The following is a 20,660-nucleotide window of genomic DNA, read 5'->3' as shown; positions in this document are numbered from 1 at the left end:
AAAATCATAATTGCTGATTATTCCCTTCGAATTGTAATTGCCATTTATTAATTATGATTATCAAAGTTTACATTGAATATATATAAACAAATTTTGTTTAAACATGTCCTAATTTGCATATATATATATATATATATATATATATATATATATATATATATATATATATATATATATACATATATATATACATAGACATACATATACACGTATATATTATATAGGCAAATTATAACACGTTTACACAAAATTTGTTAACACACACAAGTACTTTTCCCCTTTATTAAACATAAATTGTAAGAATATGACTAATAGTAAAGACTAGTAGCCTACTAATAAATAAACATTATGCTAAAGCTATTAAATAGCAGTTCCAAACTAGTTTTTGTTAATACAATGTTGGTATGAGCCACTACAGTCATTTAAAAATATAAAAAATAACACAAAGAAAAATAGTGGCATTTTGGGGTTAATATGGAAAGGACAGTTACCATGGTGAATACACAATATTAACAATAACTGTTAATGAAACATGCAAACTGCTCCTGGCGAATAGAATGAAAATCATACCTGCATTACTTTTATTTCGTGTAATATACAACGTAACGGTGTTGCATGCTCGTAGTTTCTTTTGCACTTTATATACAGTGAGGCGATATACAGCGCGCGCCGCCACATTTGCGCGTGCAATTGAAGAGTGTGCGCTACGAGAACAGGATAACGGCTGACAGGACAAGAAAGTCCGTCTTTCTGAGGTGAAAAACTTTATTTCAGCGTACACTTATGTCACTGCCTGGTAGTTCCTATTGTGCTGGGTTTTCTGAAGTAGTCATTATTCTACTGAAGTAGTCATTATATATAGTAGTATATTATATATAGTTACATACGTAACCTGAGACGTTCCCTTTCAAGGGAACTCGAGCTGCGTCAAGACGCGGTGGGAACCCTATACCCACTACGCCATATGACAAATGCCTGTTCTGTATGAAGACCATGCGCACACTAGGAAACAAGCACCCTAGGCCCTGGAGTGGAGCCTAGGTCCAAGTCATAAATCTAACAAATGTAAGCGATGAGGACCAGCCTGCCGCATTACAGATGTCATAGAGTGAAACTCCTGATAATAAAGCCTTAGAGGCAGCCATACTCCTGGTAGAATGGGCCGGGACAGCCAAAGGTGAAGGCTGTCCGGTCGCTTCATAAGCAAGTGAGATAGCCTCAACTACTCACTTGCTCATTATCTGTTTAGATGCAGGGCAACCTATCTATGGTAACCTGAAGCAGACAAATAACTGCTCTTATATATATGCCACAGGGCAGCTCTGTGGACATAAGCATCCAAGAGCCCGGACAGGGCAAAACAGATTAAGTTCTTCCTGATCTGGCTTGTATTAAGGTGGAGGACAGAAGGCCTGCAGCACAAATGACCCACAAATTTAGTAGGAATACAACCCGGCAAGGGGTGAGGAAAGACTATCACCATACCAGGTGCAAATCCAAGTACGTGCAGGCCTCAGCCTCAAGTACCACGGAGAAGATGAAATAAGGATCTCTCCTCAGAGATAACCCAGCAAAGAAACATTCATTGCAGAAATCAAGTACTGTACCATAGGGCAGATAGCAAGATTCAGAAGGCATTCTCCGCACCAGGCAGAGAACAGTTTCCATTTCAATGCATATTCAGTCTTCTCGTGGAGGGAGCTCTAGACTGGAGTATGGTCTCCACGACCTCAGTCGAGAGACCTGAATCTATGAGCTGGGCCCCCTCAGAGACCGAGCCCACAGTATCCATAACTCTAGATGAGAGTAACTCCCGGGGGCAAAGATATCGGGAAATGCGTACAGGTGTAGCCTCAACCACACCTAATATGTTGCATCCAGTTCAAGCAGAGCTGGATGCATCAGGGAGAACCAAATGGGCAATGCGTTGTATAAACGATGCGAAAGGTAGACTTGAGTTTTGACCGAAGTTCTCCTAAAGGAGCTCCACCACCTTGGGGTGAAGTCCCCATTCCCCGGGCCTCAGCCCCTGCCTCAACAGGATATCTGCTCTGATATACGAGACCATCAGTGTGTTGTCCGGAAGGACAAGCACATGGTGACCTCTCAGGTCTGGCAGGAAGTATTTGAGAGCTCGAAATACCGCCATCATTTCTAGCCGATTTATGTGCCAAGAACGTTGATGGTCCTGCAAAAGACCTTTCGCCGAGCGGCCACTCATGACCGCCCCCCATCCCGTGAGGGAAGCATCCGTCGAAAGCGTTACGCGTCGACAAGAAGCCCCCAGCACTGGGCCCTGGGCGAGGAACCAAGGTTTCTTCCACATGACCAAGGCACGAAGGCATCGCCGCGTGACCTTGATCGTGCGAAATGGATTTCCCCTCGGAGAAAACCCCTTGATCCTGAGCCACCACTGCAAAGGTCTCATGTACAAAAGGCCAAAAGTGATTACGTTGGACACAGCTGCCATGAGCCCCAACAGTCTCTGAAACTGTTTCACAGTGAGTGACTGGCCTAGTTTTACCCCCTTTACGAATCCCATTAAACACCCAGAAAAGTGGTCCTCTGAGCTGGGAAGAGCACACTCTTCTTGGCGTTGAGCCACAACCCCAACCTCTTTATGTGAGACAGAACGACATCTCGATGCCGAACTGCCAACTGCTCGGACTGAGCTAAAATCAACCAATCGTCGATAAAGTATAATACGCGAATGCCCTGGAGTCTCAGAGGAGCCAGAGCTGCATCCACGCATTTTGTAAAGATGCGGGGTGATAAACCTAGGCCGAAGGGAAGAACCCAATACTGGTATGCTTCGCCCCCGAAAGCAAACCTCAGGAACCTCCTGTGATGAGGATGGATAGATAAGTAAGCGTCCTTCAAGTCTATTGTGACAAACCAGTCCTCGGACTGAATCTGTGACACAATCATTTTAGCGTAAGCATACTTTGAACTTTTCTGAAACCTGATTCTGAAACCTGCTGTTTAATTGATGCAGGCCTAGAATAGGACGCAACCCCTCATCCTCTTTCGGAACAATGAAGTAACGGCTGTAAAACCCTGACTGTCTGCTGGGAGGAGAAACCCCTTCTATAGCTCCTTTTGCAGAAGTGTCAGTACTTCCTGCTCCATAACCAGAGCCTGCTCAGGGTCCACCACTGTGGGGAGGACCTCTAGAAATCTGGGCGGACGAGAACCGAACTGAATTCTGAAACCCTTTTCTGTAGTGTGCAGGACCCACTGAGAAATATGTGGCAGTAGTTTCCACGCTGCCAGAAATTCTACTAGGGGAACCAGTCTCTCGAGACTGGCCTCTGGATTTGGTTGAACAGTCACTTTGGTGCCCTGAAGCGGCGAACCGGCAGGGAACAACCGAACTGACCATTCTACGCCCCTCCTCGGAGGATCGTATGGGGACGCTGACACCTCGGTGCCCTGAACGGAGAACCGGCAGGGAACAACCGAACTGGCAGCGCTGCGACCCTCCTCAGAGAGTCGCACCCCAGAGGGTGCCGAGGAGAAACGATTTCTCAAAACCGCCCCTGCCCCGGAGGAACCTTCAGAAGCCTGATAGCCTCAGCGTCAGGACTTCTTGTCTAAGTTTTATTAGAGATAACGACAGTCCTCAGATCTTGCCTACCTCTAACTAGCGTTGTTCCTACGTCCCTCCTCAGAGGATCGTTTGGGGACGCTGACACCTCGGTGTCCTGAAACGGCGAACCGGCAGGAAAACCGAACAGCCAGCGTTGCGACCCTCCTCAGAGAGTCGCACCCCAGAGGGCGCTGAGGAGAAACGATTTCTCAAAACCGTCCCTACCCCGGAGGGGACCACCCTCAGAAGCCTGCAGCCTCGGCGTCAGGGCTTCTTCCATTTTTAGCTATTTTAGAGATAAAACAGTCCTCAGATCTTGCATATCTCTAACTGGCTAGACTGTGACCGCCACCCAGGTCCCCATCGATTGTGGATGAGCCCGACTGGTGAATCCTTGTTTTGCCGCACTCTATGCTGCGAGGAGCTTAAGTATGCTGAGACTGCTCCCGCCCAGCAGTCTCAGGAACGTTAGATCGGTGAGGAAGAAACCTTTGGAACGCCGCTGAAGAGTTTATTTCTTCGTTTTTTTTAAAGTGGAGCGTCCAGAAGAAAAGACATATTTTATCTTAATTTTTCTTTACATCAGAAAAACTATATATATATATATATATATATAAAAATATATCACTCCGTGGCCACCAGCAGGAAACAACCGAACTGGCAGCGCTGCGACCCTCCTCAGAGAGTCGCCACCCAGAGGACACAGAGGAGAAACGATTTCTCGAAACCGTCCCTCCCCGGTATAGTTTATCTGTTGCGCAACGCAATTCTCGAATAGCGTCAGTGCTCTTACATCCTCACATTCATCCATGCTTATATACTTTACCTACCAGTGCTGCCTAATAATATTTATCTATTATTTATGGTGGCTGGTGGGTAACGTCGGGGTTATGATGACGCCAACACGGGAGAGAGATAGCTCGCAAGCGTCTCTTTAACCCGAGGCACTGTCATACCATGATACTTAATACCCATAACATTACTATAGTAGAAGTTTAGGGATAAAACACATAAACAGAAACCGGTTTATTCCACGATCTCGACACCTCAGTGTGGAGATAGGGAAAAAACGGCACTCCCCGACGAGGAGGCTGAGATATAGAGTTTTCCTTATATTTTCACTCTCATATATGTTCGGCTGGCCAGTAATATTTAACTTAGCAGCAGCATTATATAAAACCTCCTTTTATAAGCTCCTCTTTATTCAACAGAGTTATGAGCTGACTTATTTATTTATTTATTGAAAACTCATAAACATCTGCCTTATTTTGATATATTTTTTTTTTTTTTTTTTTTTTTTTAACAAAACCACTAACGATACCAATTCCTCGTAACTGGAAATCCCGGGGATGAGGCACTCAAATTATGCAAGACCGTAGTCCCCACCAAGACTGGTAATACCACAAACTTGTTTTACCACCTTAGCCACGCTCACCCTTTGGAGCACAGCCATATTCGCCAGCAACATCCAATAACATCTGCAGCAGCAACACCGCACAAGCAGCACACCACCATGGATAGGTACTCTGCATCAGTGCCTTAAGACAAAGCATCTAAACGGTACAAAGAAATAACGGAGGCACTGGCATATCATATAGCCAAAGACATGCTTCCGATGAGCACTGTTGAGAAGCCAGGTTATAAAAATCTCATTCACGTGCTTGACCCACGCTATGTTCTTCCAGGCCAAAAGTACTTTTCTAAGACTGCCATTCCCAAGCTGTATGTAATGTGCAAAGAATCTGTGCAGCAAGAAATATTATCAGCCAAGTACTTTGCAACAACCTCTAACCTAAGCCGTACTTCTAAGCCATACATTAGCTTGACCATTCACTTCAAAGACAATAAATGGGTTTTGAAAACCAGATGCGTTGAGATTGCATATTTCCCCGAAGACCACACAGGAGAAGTGATAGGCAGAAGGCTTGAAGGAGGCACTGTTGTCCTGGAGTGATTGAAGACAAAATGGTGTGCATCACCACAGACAGCGGGGCAAATGTAGTGAAGGCGACTTCACTGAACAACTGACACAGCTGCAGTGTTTTGGTCATCGTTTGCACTCTGCTATTGGTGAGTAGCATTGTAATTTTAATGCTCGTCATCCATGTTGGTTCCTATGTTGATTTTATTAGCCAATAAATTGAGATTATATAATTATATTATATTATTATTATCTATGAAAGCTTTACACACTGACATGACTCAATCTTCAAAAACAACAGGCACCTGATCCCAACGTGGCATGATATTGACGTCCTTGAGTCAATGCATGCGGCCTTAACTCCTCTCCTGGAGTTCACAGACTCCCTTTCTGTTCTCCCTTTCCCTTTTAACCCATCTGCAATTATCGAAATATAAACATTTTAATAACGAGTGATTATTTAACAAAAGTCAAGTAAATGGTCAGGGTTACATTTTAGACACACACACACACACACACACACACACACACACACACACACACACACACACACACACACACACACACACACACACACACACACACACACACACACACACACACCTCTGAAGCGATAGAAAAGTCCTCGGGACCGCATCACTCGCAAGACGCAACCTGCATTGGTGTACAAGGCCGAAGTCCACCATTCTCCAGTTGAATGGTTGCTACACACACATAGTTTAGATGTGTCCGTGGTTGATGGCCAACCAACCGCCCACAGCCAGAGTCTAGCCCTGGCAGCATCGCGGAGAAAGATGCACTGGAACTTTTGCACCACGAAAACAAACGCGCGTCCCATCATTGCCTCTCTCATCTACTACGCAATATCACAGTTTGACATGTCTGTCATTGGAAAGATCCACGTGGTGTCATGAATAATTAAGAGAAAGAGTCTTCTCATTGGATAAGAAAACTCAGTTACATTAATAATTATGAGACACCGATGAGTCATCAAAGTACTATAGTGCTCTGCCAAACCCAGAAGATAAAAATAGCAGAAAAAAACTAAAATTTAACCATTTCCCCCCTACTATTAAATCTAACAGATGCTAATATTGTCTTCAGTGGTGTTCAACACACATATTACTCTGTTAAAATCTCAGAAAATTTGGTTTAGGGTTTCATGACCCTTTAAAGGCCAATACACCAGACCAGAGAAGGTAGGGGCCATTCAAATGAGAGCAGTGTCTGAGATCATGGATGAAGACCAAGGCCAGTCACAGGCAGGGCCTTCTGAGGGAGCAGCAGACCAAGGTGCAGAAGGAGGAGCTGCCAGTGGACCACCTCTGCCACTGGGCATGAAGAAGCAACGCAAGTCATTTGGGAGCTTCTTCAAAAAACAGTGTCAAGAAGAGAATGCTTTGCCTCTCACTGAAAAACATAAAGTGGAGAGTGAGCTGGAAAGGTACCTGATGTACCCTGATGCAGACAGTGAGTCTGAACCTCTGGACTGGTGGAGGCTACAAGGAACACAACTTTCCCAGATTGTCTCAGCTGGCGAACAAGTACTTGTGCGTCCCAGCCACCAGCACCCCCTCAGAAAGAATTTTTAGTACTGGGGGTAATATTGTTAATGCACCAGGGCAGCTTTAGACCCAGATAAGGTCAACCAGCTGGTGTTCCTAGCACAAAACCTGGAGTGAAAATATACTTGAATAGTTCAAGTATGTTTAGAGTAAGAATAACTTGAAGAGTTACTTTTTCATATTTCTATGCTGGTTTTATATTTCAATCAATGTTACTGTACTGTATCAGGTTTGTTTTTTTATGTTACAGATGTAAAGTCTACCTCAGTTTTATTTTAATTTCTCCAATGTTTACAAAACACTGCACATATTTTAAAACACTCTATTCACCAGAAGGTGAATCAGCTAGTGAACTTTCTAGCACTAAACTTGCAGAAAATAGTTCCTCTCAGGTTTCTCTATGTTTATATTTAACACTTTGCACTATTTTATTACACTTTATTAAGCGTTTCTTACATATTCTTTAATTTTGTACCTTAATGTTAAGAGATAATTGTTAAGTGTTCATTGTGATTTTAGACTTATGTTTACATTTGAATTATTTGAGTGTTTTCCATGGTTGTGTTGAAATGTCTGCCGTTATAACTGAGGGGATTATAATCAGAGGAAGGTTAAGTTTAAAATAAAAATGTTTAAATGTAATTAAATTTTCTCCTGCTCCTTATTTTAAATAGGTCATAAAATCAATTATCGATATCGACCGATGAAACACTTATATCGTGATACAGTTTTCAGCCATATCGCCCAGCCCTAACCTGAGATGTCTTTTTAATTCCAACTAGGCAATACTACACCCTGGAGGGTTAGGAGTAAATAGTAACTTTTATTTAGTTTAAAGACTAAACAGAAATATGGGACAAATATATAATTGCACCAGTAGATTAAGTGATGAAAAAAAAAAAAAAAAAAACTGATTGTTTTTTAATGCCACACATAACCCTGGTTCAATTAGGGATTGTCAGAGATTATGGATAAGAGAGGTATTTACATACACACTGTGGTCATAGGGAATTTGTGAAGGTATTTGTGAAGTCACAATGAGCATTAATAAACACAGACAGCAGAAAACAGCTTGCTGTTGTTTCATGCCTGCAACAAATTCAGTTGCACGGCTGAAATCAAAGAAAAATCTCTTTATTGGCTTATGAGTTTGCTATTGGCTTACATTTTATATTCTGTCTCTCCATCTCCCACAAGGCCTTTCCCCCACTTTAATAGTCTTAAAACTACAAAATCCTCAGCTCTAGTCCATTTCATTTCAGCTCAGTCTTGTTTTCATTAAAATGCTGGCTGTTGTAATGTCACCAAATTCAATATTGCCCACAAGTTTTACTGCCACAACGCGGCACACAATCAACACAGATCCTGATTCCAGTTCATCAAACTATTTTAATGTCTTTGAATAAAATAAGCATTGGACACAGACTTGGCTTACGCCTGGACAGTGCTGTATACAGAGTGCCATTCATTATGAGTCAAATTAGTTTAAGAGCCTTGGAAGTAGTATATAGCTGCATTACTATATACAACTCCTTTTGCATTTAAGGATGCAAAATGCAAAAGGATAGAGGTACAGTATAGTAGTTAAGATTCGGTATCAGGCTTTAGTTCTGCACAAATTAATTGCTGCATCAGAGGTGCAGTTGTCATGAAACTGAGCTTGCATCTTGTTTTTTGTTGACTGTGCATGAGTACCAAAGCGTAACAGAGCTTCTGTGCTTCTACAGAATCAAGACAGCTAAAGACAGATCAACAGATGCAGAGATGAGACAAGACCAATCACAATGCAATATGCAAATAAGTGCAAGAAGACAAATAACAATTCAGTATGTAAGTATTATGGCACCATAACTGATATTGAATGCTATAAATGATTAAATCCTTATGTCAAGTCAAGTCAAGTCAAGTCAAGTCAAGTCAAGTCAAGTTTATTTGTATAGCGCTTTTCACAATACAGATTGTATCAAAGCAGCTTCACAGTATTAAATTAAAACAATGGCGGACTATGATGACAGCTCGCTCAGGGCGGGTCTGTGTTGAAATGCTGCTGTCAATTAACAATCGTGGGAGGGGCGTCCAACCTTGTGACGTCACACGGTCAGACGGCTCGATTTGAGACAGGGGAAAACATATAAGGAGATAAAAAAAAAAAATCAGTACAATCAACTTGTAAAAGTGCATGTACCATTATATGACCCCTTTAACATTTTGTCACAACTTAATATGTGTTCAATCAACCTAATATATTCAAAACTGAAGTTTACTTACTTAATTTGTGTTAAAACTACATTAATCATTTTTGTTGACATAACTAACTAGGCAGTGGATCTGTAGTTACCAGCATGCTTTGTAAGGGACTGCATTAGGGGAGAAAATTTGGTGGTTAAAGTATTATTTTATGTGTTTTTCAGCAAAGGGAAAGATGCTGTTAGTTTATGTTAGTGTTTAATGTTCAGTTGTGTTAGAGTTTCTGTAATGTTTCTGAATTTTAAACATACTAGAGTAAATTAATTTGACCTAAATCAACTGAATTCTCTTGATCCAACTACACTGATTTATTTTGAATGAACTAAATTAAATTGTGTGTAAAAACTTTATTTAATTAATTTAACTAAAGGTAATGAATTTTTAAGTGTGTATGTATGAGGTTTTAGCTGAATAATTTGAAGATAATTGGGGAGAGAAAAAGAGAAGAATTTCAAGAAGTGTAAAATTAGCACTGATTAATGTTTCAACGTCTCACAACACTATGACATGATGTCACTCGGTGAATATCACCCGTACCTGCTAATCTCAGAGAGGCTGAGTTGTAGATGGCATCGTCCCGTAGTTCTCTCACATTCACCTTCACGCTAGAGACGGCATCTGGCCACACCCCATCTGACACTCGAACCTGAAAGTCATAACTCCCAGAAGGGGCGCTCTCCTTTATGATCAGAAACCCTGTCCGCTTGTTCAGGATGAAATAACTGCAGGTAGGAAAAATAACAGGATTCAAATATTGATTGTCTGATCGGATACCATAATCTTTTATTTTATCTTCTATATACAGTATATATATATTTTTTTACTGTTCTTTTTTTATACAAAATATATAACTCTAATATATTTGCATTGAAGACCTTGCAAAAAAAACAAACAGTCAATATATAAACAATAAAAAAGCCAAAGTATAAAATGAACAGAGCAACCAACACAATTCATTGTCATTTGAACTGTGGCTTGAGTGAATGCTGAGAGATTATTCTGGGATATGGAATGGAAAAACCAGAGAATGAAAAACAGTGTGAATCCTTAGGGTTCTGAGAGTTTCCTCTTCTAGCATATTGCAACAAATTGTGAATGGCAGATGAACGGCACTGAAATATATATTTCACTGACCGCAAAATAAACCAATCTGAACTCAGCGGCTTTGTATAATTGAACAGCACAATTTATAAGTCCACTTCTGACCCCACCTTTACATATACAAATACTTACACTTAAACTTGCTGAATGTACACATGTAAATAAAATCTACAGGGAGCATGGAAGCACAAAAATTCCAGTTACAAAGTTAAGACTAACACATTAAGCTTCAATTTAATCATTCATTTTTGTTCACATCTGTCCTAATGGAGTTCTGATATGCATTCTCTCCCTTTTCTCTCGTTCTCAAAGACACTTACATTATGTTGCATATACTGGAGATTCTGAGAGAGCAAGAGCTCAGGTGCCTGTGTGCTCATGACATTTCAAAGCTGGCCCTGTCAGGATCATCTTATCATTGTATACGCCTCTCCAGTATAGGGCACAACATCAATAGAGAAGAGCATGAGAGGAAGAGAGATGCTGGGATGTAAGAAAGAAGGGTTAGACATTAAGCTAACCAGACATTAAATAACACAAAGGGTGCAGGAGAAATGTGTGAGAGGAAAGTGCAGGGAGATGTGTATAAACATGTTAACAAGGTGGAGGGCTGATGTAATGATGTGGATAGAAAGGAAAAGGAGAAAGAAACAAAGTGGAGTAGAGAAGAAGAAGAAGAGAGAGAGAGAGAGAGAGAGAGAGAGAGAGAGAGAGAGAGGTGGGGGGTGTCACCTAGGAACATGTCCCTCGAAGACATACGTCTTGTTATCCCAGTCATCAGGATCTGGTGAGTAAACCTTCCCCAGCACATTGGTTGGCATTCTCCCTGTCATCAAAAAAGACTGTCAAAACATTGCATGTGCATCAGGTGTGGTACAGTATACAGTGTGTATAAATGCATGCTTGTGCATTTATTTACACACACACACACACACACACACACACACACACACACACACACACACACACACACACACACACACACACACACACACACACACACACACACACACACACACACACACACACACACACACACAACGGCGCTGTTAAATGCTTGATTAAGATTGCACTTAAGTATTTTAAAGTGTACAATTATTTTCCAAAGTCCATTTCTCAATCACTGTTTTTGAAGCAGGTAAATTTTAGTAGAAAATTAGAAGAGATGCTGCTGCCAAATACTGTTAAGAGAGGCTTAGACTCTGGTAATTCACACGCTTAATAGCTTTCTCTCTCTCTTTTTCTCATAGCATATCAATGGCTCAAGCCTCCATTACTAGCTCTAAAGTGACATTTTGGAATTATTAACGAAGGCTTGGGATCAGATGCAAAATTAATTCTACACACAAGAGCGTTTTAAGGACAAAGAACAAATGTCTTTAAATAAAGCAAGTGAACAATGTCCTGAGGCATGGCAACCAATGGCGTTAAATTACTGAAAAATAATACTGTTCTTTCGAACATTCTAATCATCAAAGTCTCCTGAAAGAAATGTATCAGTTTCTACAGGTAAGCAGCACAACTGTTTTCAACATTGACAATAATACTAAATGTTTATTGAGCAGCAAATCAGCATATTAGAATTAGATTCGATTTCTGAAGGATCATGTGACACTGAAGACTAGAGTAATGATGCTGAAAATTCAGCTTTGCAGTCACAGGAATAAATTGCCAAAATTGCCGAAAGTATTGGGACACACCTCCAAATCATTGAATTCATGTGTTCCAATCACTTCCATGGCCACAGTTGTATAAAATCAAGCACCTAGGCATGCAGACAGCTTCTACAAACATTTGTGAAAGAATGGGTCGCTCAGTGAATTCAAGCGTGGTATCGTGATAGGTTGTCACCTGTGCAATAAGTCCATTAGTAAAATTTCCTCGCTACTAAATATTCCACGGTCAACTGTTAGTGGCATTATAACAAAGTGGAAGCAATTGGGAACGACAGCAACTCAGCCACGAAGTGGTAGGCCACGTAAAATCACAGAGGGAGGTTAGCGCATGCCGAGGCGCACATAAGTCAATAGCTACAGACCTCCAAACTTCATGTGGCCTTCAGATTAGCTCAAGAACAGTGCGTAGAGAGCTTCATGGAATGGATTTCTATGGCCGAGCAGCTGCATACAAGCCTTGCATCACCAAGTGCAATGCAAAGCGCTGGATGCAGTGGTGTAAAGCACACCGATACTGGACTCTAGAGCAGTGGAGATGTGTTCTCTGGAGTGACAAATCACGCTTCTCTGTCTGCCAATCTTATGGACGAGTCTAGATTTGGCGGTTGCCAGGCATCATGGTTGGCTACTTGCCTGACTGCATTGTGCCAAGTGTAAAGTTTGGTGGAGGCGGGATAATGGTGTGGGGTTGTTTTTCAGGGGTTGGGTTTGGTCCCTTAGTTCCAGTGAAAGGAACTCTTATTGCTTTTTAATGAATTTTTTTGGACAATTTCATGCTCCCAACTTTGTGAGAACAATTTGGAGATGGCCCCTTCCTGTTCCAACATGACTGCGCACCAGTGCTCAAAATAAGGTCCATAAAGACATGGATGAGCGAGTTAGGTGTGGAGGAACTTCACTGGCCTGCAGAGTCCTGACCTCAACTTGAAATGGAGCGGAGACTGCGAGTCATGCCTTCTCGTCCAACATCAGTGCCTGACCTCACAAATGCACTTCTAGAAGAATGGTAAAAAATTCCCATAAACACACTTCTAAACCTTGTGGAAAGCCTTCCCAGGAGAGTTTAAGCTGTTATAGCTGCAAAGGGTGGGCCAACTCCATATTAAACCCTACTGATTAAGAATGGGATGTCATTAAAGTTCATGTGCATTTAAAGGCAGACGTCCCAAAACTTTTGACAATATAGTGTATATTAAAATAGAAAACTGATATTGTAAATTGCAGTAATATTATAATATAACAATACTGTTTTTTTTTTTTTTCTGTAGTTTTAATCAAATATCCAGCCTTGGGTAGCCTAAGAGAGTTCTTTCAAAAACATTTAAAAAATCTTAACGACCTCAAACCTTTGAACAGTACCTGTGGTGTATTTAACGTGTAAATAAACCAGGAATTGAACCATTTTTATAGAATAATTTCCTCTGATAATATCCTCTCTCTCCACCTGTAGGGTATTTCATATGGGGAAACTCGCTGGTGGATTCCACATAACTTTGAAGATACAACTTGTTCTTTGAAGATTTATTATTTTCATGATAATTATCAATGCAATAATATAACTAAATAAAGAAATGCCTTGGTTTATAAAAACAATAAAAAAATTCAAACAATCAGGTCAATGAACAAACTACTGACACAACAGATGTCAAGAATTATAATACATTTAAAATTGAACTGATTCGGCATATTTACAGTTTGTTTTGTTACACATTTCTTTATATTAAGGCCACTTTTTCAAAACTCTTCATACAGTTCTCAACAACTCTCAGCTTGCAGTTTATTTCAGATTCAAAAAGCACTAAAGCTACCAAAACACTTCATACATGTCTTAACTCAACTCATTCTTCCATAACACTAGCAAAGGTTTTTACCCAACAGACACACTTTGTCAATCATAAAACACAGACCTAAAAAACACTAACAACAGGGAAGCATTATACAATGTTTTTTTGTGTGTAAATTATCTTTACAAAACAAGAATGACGGCTCTCTACTATTCAGAATTCACTGCAGTGTTACATGGTCCATGTCCCCTTTTGTAGATGGTAATGAAATTTAAAGACTAACATTTGTGAAGGTGTTCAGCTGCATCTAACTGTTTTGATAATATTTCATTTTCGTAGGGTTCGGAATACATTTCAATATGGTATTACTGTGTTAATGTAGCAAACTGCTATTCAGTTTTGTTTTATGCTAGGTTTTGAAAAGAGTATGTAAACGTGCAAATTGGCCTATAGGTATTGGCCTGTAGGAGTTTTGGCAGTAATTGTGTCTAAGTGAGAAAATACTTAATGTACTTTGAAAGAAGTTGTTATTGAATGCATTTTGTGTCAAAGCAGTGATGAATGATACATAGTTTAGCTCACACAGACTGCTGTTGTGCTCACTGTATGAAGAGTTTTGAAAAAGTGACCCAAGTCAGAAAGAAATTGGACCTAGCGATTGTAAAAAAAACTATAATTTAATTAAATTTAGGCCTAATTTAAACATTACCGACTCTTTTATCTGCCATTGCATAATTATACTGTTGAAGCCATTACCTCTGTGATAGTTGATGAACACTTTCTTCTGTCCAGCTGTGTGGGCGTGGTCATTCTCATCACCAATGGTGATAGTGAGGATGTTCGTGACGGTCCTCGGTGGACTACCGCTGTCGGTCATAATGACAGGTAGTAAAAACAGTTTTTGTCTCTCTCTGTCGAAAGCTCTCAGAGCGGTGATGGTGGCCGTGTCATTCCCATTATCCTGCAGGTGGAAGTCATTGCTGTAACGGTACTCCAGAGGCACAGAGAAAGAGAAGGGTGAACCATTCTCCTGTGAATCTCGGTCCACGGCTATCAGTAACGTGGAGCTCTGGTTGAGCCGCACGACCTGTGGGCCTACAACGTTCTCCCACACAACCGGTGCATACGCAGCTTCAAACTCAGGTCCGTTGTCATTGACATCCAGCAGAGCCATCTGGATAGTTGCAGTGCCAGTCAAAGGCGGCGTGCCGTGGTCTGTTGCAAGTATAACCAAGTGATGCTGTGTGGATGTTTCCCGGTCCAGCTCGCTAGCCACAGTAAGCATTCCCGACTGGTCCACAGAAAACAGATGGTACGGATCAGACTCCGAAGCAATGCTATAAGTGATCTCGCGGTTCAGCCCAGAGTCCAAATCGCTGGCAGCCACACTTGCGACACTAGTTCCTGGAGCGACATCCTCACGTATAGCAGGAAGCTGCAGAAAGTGAGGAATGAAGACCGGCACATGGTCGTTGCAGTCTTCAACCTCTAGTGTGCAGTGCAGCAGGCTCGAGTACTGCATATCCTCCACTTTGATGGTGAGGTTGAAGTGTTGCTCGCCTGGTCTTTCGTAATCCAGACGCTTTTTTAAACGAAGAGTCCCGCGCTGCTCCTGTCGATGACTGACCATGTAAAATTTCTGTTCGGGATCACCGGCCACCACACTGAAAGTCAGCTGCCCGTTCTCTCCAGCATCCGCGTCCTCTGCGGCCAGCTCTATGACCACCGTGTTGGGCTCACTGCTCTCAGGGATGCGAACAGAGCATGAGCGATCCAGGAATCGTGGTACGTGATCGTTAACGTCTGTCACGTGTATAGTGGCGGTGGCTGTTCCTATCATACCTCCGCCATCTCGTGCTTCCACCACCAAGACATACGAGTCAGTCTGCTCCCTGTCCAGGCCAGACATTGCCACAGAAACAGTCCCAGTAGCAGGATTGATGCTGAACACATCCGCTCCACTATTAGCACCATTAAGGGCAGCGTTACCCACAATCCTATAGGCCAACACTGCGTTTTGTCCAACAGCCGCATCATCCAGATCAGTGGCTGTCATTTCCATGACGGAAGTGCCGAGTGGGGAGTTCTCAGCCACATCGCCATGGCAACTGTCTGGGGCACAAGCAAAAATAGGAGCGTTGTCGTTTATGTCCCACACGTTGATAATGACATCTGTGAATCCTGTTAGTCCCTCGCCACCCTCATCCGTGGCCAGTACCACAAAACGCCAAACTGCACGGGCCTCACGGTCTAATGTTCTCTGGGCATAAATCTTTCCCGTCACCTCATCAATGATGAACTCACTCTCAGCACCTTGGCCATGAAGGGAATATCTTAATGCCTCCTGGTCAGCATCTTTATCTGGGTCGGATGCTGTTACCTACATCATCAAAGAGAATATACTGAAGTTTCATTCTGCAAACTCTAGCATAAGTTTTATATATATCCATCTATCTATCTATATATCTATCAATCATCCATCTCTCCATCCCTCCATCCCTCCACGCAACTACTGTTTTGGTTATAGGAGTTTAAGTTTAAGTTAGGAGTGGTAATTCATGCAAAAATCCCAAACAACCCAGAATATTACAAATAATATGATCAAAACCCTCTAAAATCTTTCTTGACTAAAAAAATTAAAAGTTAGGAAATAAAATTACTCCCAACAACTTTTGTATTAAAAGTGAGCTTCTCACATCTTTGGACAAATAGAGTGATGTGATAAGTTGCAATTTAAACTTCTAATAATTAACTTAATAATAATGCATGAACCTCTGGAGCCTTTATCAAAATGTTGAATGCGTTCAAAAGAACAAATCGATCACAGTTTTCACTATAATTATCAAACACAAAATAACCAGGCAAGGTAACATAAATGAGTGTTTGGGCAATTTCCAATGAATTGTTGTTGTATTAATTTATCAATGGAAGAATGCAGTAATTAATCTAGAGGAGCTCTAACATTTTAATTAAGGAATAAGAGCCACAAAAACTTGCTATTTTGAAAAAAACAAATATATGATCTGAAAATGAAGTATTCTGATATGTACAAAACAGAGAAACTAGAGACACTACCTGCAGCACAAAGACAGGAGAACCGTCAAGCTCCTCTGTCACACTGCCATAGTATTCGTTCACAGAGAACACAGGTGCCTCATCGTTTTTATTCACAATGGAGACTATTACAGTAGCGTAATCTTCCCACTTCCCATCAGACGCCAAGACGTGCAACTTATAAAGCTTGTTCTGTTCGTAATCCAGCGGCTGGGCGATGAAGATGGTTCCCACCTCAGGCTCCATGTCAAAAACACCTCCCACATTACCTGATGTAATCTGGTAGCGCAACTTGGCATTGGCACCTGAAGAATAAGAGCAGTTAATGAAAAAGAGAAAACTTCCTCCTCTGGCCTGAATTAATTCTTAAGAGGAACAAAGCAAATGTCTACACTGACACTGGTGTAAAGGCTACTGAACAAAAAGCTAAAAGTCAGAAACTTCTAATATTGTAAAAAAAAATGGTTAGTAAGAAAAACATTATCTATTCAAAATATAACAAGCTTTTTGCTGCAGGTGAACAAAAAAAACTGCTTCAATGGCAAAGTAGCCTTGGAAACTCGCCACCATGGAAACATACACCAATAAACTTCAAATTAAGTGAAGATATGTCTACAATGGAACATTCTCTTCTGTTAATGGTAGATGAAAACATGAACTTATTTCTGAAACCTTGCTTTGTACTTGCATAGCTCTTGCCAGACAATAAATCAAAGGTCCATTCAGCTCAAGCTGGACTTTATTTCTAGAACACCCAATGTTCGAACTAAAAATGAAAAGAAAACTTATTTCAAGACTTACAGCTCACAAAACCAGCCTTGTGTAGCTTAAACCTTTTTTTTTTATTGTCAATGCCGCTGACTTGTCTACATTTTGCGCTTTTGTGCATGTAAATTAGACTTAATTAAAATGACTGTAAATCACTGACAGCTTAGTTTGATTAAGCAGAAGAAGGGTTCAAGAGAGTGAACTCTAGCCACAATAAAAATGTGATCTTCCCTTTACTCACTTTCACGTCATTCCAAACCTGTTTGACTTTCATCTCACGTGTGAAAGAATGGAGGACAATGGAGCACAAAGTAAAAACCATCTTAAAAGGGAAGAAATAATAAATGTTTGGATCCCCTGTTGAGCTCTGTTAATTAAACAGTGAAAGACGCAATGCATGTGTTGTGTTTTGAGCACGCTATTTTATTAAATTCTTTATTACTCCTTTGCTGTTATTTTGTATTTAGGACTCAAAGCTCATCTCTCTGAGGTAAGTAATAAATGCAAAGAGACTTCATGTAAACAAATAACCCGGCTAAGCAAACAGTGCAAAAACACTTCTGCTTAACAATCCTTCAGATCTACTTGCAGTGTGTTTGGATATCCCTGCTGGTTCGAGGTTAATGAATAGGGAACGACACATTAGGAGTCTTATCGCCGTTTCATCTCCACCATTTCGTGTTGCCTTGGGTACCTCTACAAAATTGCATTAGGGAATATTTGGCTTATTTGCGTTTTCTGCTAATACACAGAATCAAGCATGGCTTCCTTATGAAAGCGCATATGTACTACGACGGCACGCCAGCTTCCCGTGGCTCTGCTCCAGTGGCTGCGAGGGTTAAGTCAGAGCTGCAGTGAAGGCTGAAATCTATTCATCAGGGTAAAGTTTCATGTCCAGCCACTCCAGGCTGTATTATGATAAATGACTGATACAAGAATTCCCTTCCTCTCCCCTGCATCAAATCCACATCGAGGAGCATAACGTGGATTAAACTGGACCACAGGGAATTACGCGCTTCAGTAGTGCGTCTGTATACCGAGACAGGCTGGCTGATGAGTTATGTAGACTATCCTCTTTGTGAGTGTTTCTGGAGTGTGTGATAAAACAGAAATATTATCCAAGGTTTTTGCATTGCTGGTTATCTTGGGAGCAGCATTTGTTATGTTCTCAGGGTATATTGATGAGGAACCAACTGTCTCTGTGTCTCAGTCATGAGTGGTACAGATGTTATTGCACGAAGCAGAAGAATATGAGCGCAATAGCCTGGAGACAAACTCAAGCTCATGGGAACATGTTCCAACTGTGTTTCATTAATATTATCGTGTGCTAGCCAAACCCAGTGAAAGGTATAGTATGTATACCTTTATAAAATATATATACAGTATATATGAAGAGTTCAGATGCAAAAGCCTCTAAATGCCATCTGAAATTTTCTTCTAGAATCATAATTTTTATCAAGCTCGTATATTTAAGTTCAGTAATTTCACTTAAATGACAATTAATAGGTATTTTTCATTGCCATTGAAGTGAAATTACTGAACTTAAATATACGAGCTTGATAAAAATGATCATTCTAGAAGAAAATTTCAGATGGCACTTAGAGGCTTTTGCATCTGAACTCTTCATATATATATATATATATATATATATATATATATATATATATATATATATATATATATATATATATATATATATATTAGTACCAGTCAAAAGTTTGGAAACATTACTATTTTTAATGTTTTTGAAAGAAGTCTCTTATGCTCATCAAGCCTGCAGTTAAAAAAAAAAAAAAAAAAAACTGTAATATTATGAAATATTAGAATGATTTCTGAAGGATCATAAGACACCAAAGACTGGAGTACTTGCTGATGAAAATTCAGCTTTGCATCACAAAAATAAATTACATTTTAAAGTATATTAAAAAAGAGAACCATTATTTTAAATTGTAATAATATTTAATAATTTTACTGTTTTTTTTTTGTTTTGTTTTTTAACTGCAGGCTTGATGAGCATAAGAGACTTCTTTCAAAAACATAAAAAATAGTAATGTTTCCAAACTTTTGATTGGTACTGTATATATATATATATATATATATATATATATATATATATATATATATATTTTTTTTTCTGTTTTGTTTTTCTTCCTGAATGGCCTTTATAAATACATTTTGAGGATGTTTATTATAGGCTACATTTCCCTCATACCAGGCCAGGACTAGCCATCGGGAGAACTGGGAGAATTCCAGGTGGCCTGGCGACTGATTTGGCTAGCTGCCTTTTTTCCCCTATTTTTTCCCCTATTATTATTATTTTATATTTTTTGCCTGCCCATAACACCAAAGTAATAATTTCCAAATTCGGCATTCAATAATAAATCGAAATCGTATAGAGTAATCAATGCAACGGACTCGATGGAGAAAGCGGTCAGGTGGAGCAGAGAAGGTCTCAACGAACAAGCTGCAAAATTACTGACCTGTTCAGGACTTCAAGTGCAGGTCAGTTTCATCTGTAAACAGGCTACTGTTTTGTCTTCATCAACTTACTGAAGTATTAAACTGCTAGCAAATGTTAGCAGAAGCACCACTGCATTTTACATTTTAGTCACTCAAAATACTGTATGCAAAAGGACATCATTATAATCTATTGTAAAGTTCCATTAGTAATTTGGTAGACAAATATATACATCGGGGAGCTAGGGCAGACAACAACACAAAAATCATCACAATAATGCAATAACATAACATCTAAAAAGATATCGTCATGATGTAGTTATTGTACTAATTTTGAAATTTAGGCAATTTAGAAAAATGTATTTACTATATTTGTATGAAGTATAGATTTGTTTAGTCATTCCAAGATGAAAAAGTTTTTTTTTTTTTTTTTTTTTTTTTTTACAATAAGGTGGAGACAGTTCTGTTCTTAACAGTAGACCTGAGAGAAGTGACAGG

General features: G+C 40.2%; 1 protein-coding gene across 1 annotated transcript in view; it reads right to left on the bottom strand.

Annotated features, from left to right (window-relative positions):
- The window catches only part of LOC309492798 (neural-cadherin), a 290,251-nt gene that overhangs the window by 81,764 nt on the left and 187,827 nt on the right, over positions 1 to 20,660 (bottom strand). The window contains exons 17-20 of the mRNA XM_082161808.1: positions 16,959 to 17,242; positions 14,640 to 16,263; positions 11,156 to 11,249; positions 9,860 to 10,044 (exon numbers count right to left, since the gene is read on the bottom strand). Coding sequence (XP_082017934.1) covers positions 9,860 to 10,044; positions 11,156 to 11,249; positions 14,640 to 16,263; positions 16,959 to 17,242 — 2,187 coding nt within the window. The remainder of the gene's footprint in view (positions 1 to 9,859; positions 10,045 to 11,155; positions 11,250 to 14,639; positions 16,264 to 16,958; positions 17,243 to 20,660) is intronic.

The sequence above is a fragment of the Leuciscus leuciscus genome, assembly GCF_965113295.1.
Source record: "Leuciscus leuciscus genome assembly, chromosome: 2".
NCBI lineage: Eukaryota > Metazoa > Chordata > Actinopteri > Cypriniformes > Leuciscidae > Leuciscus > Leuciscus leuciscus.
This window is presented reverse-complemented; position numbering and strand designations above follow the sequence as displayed.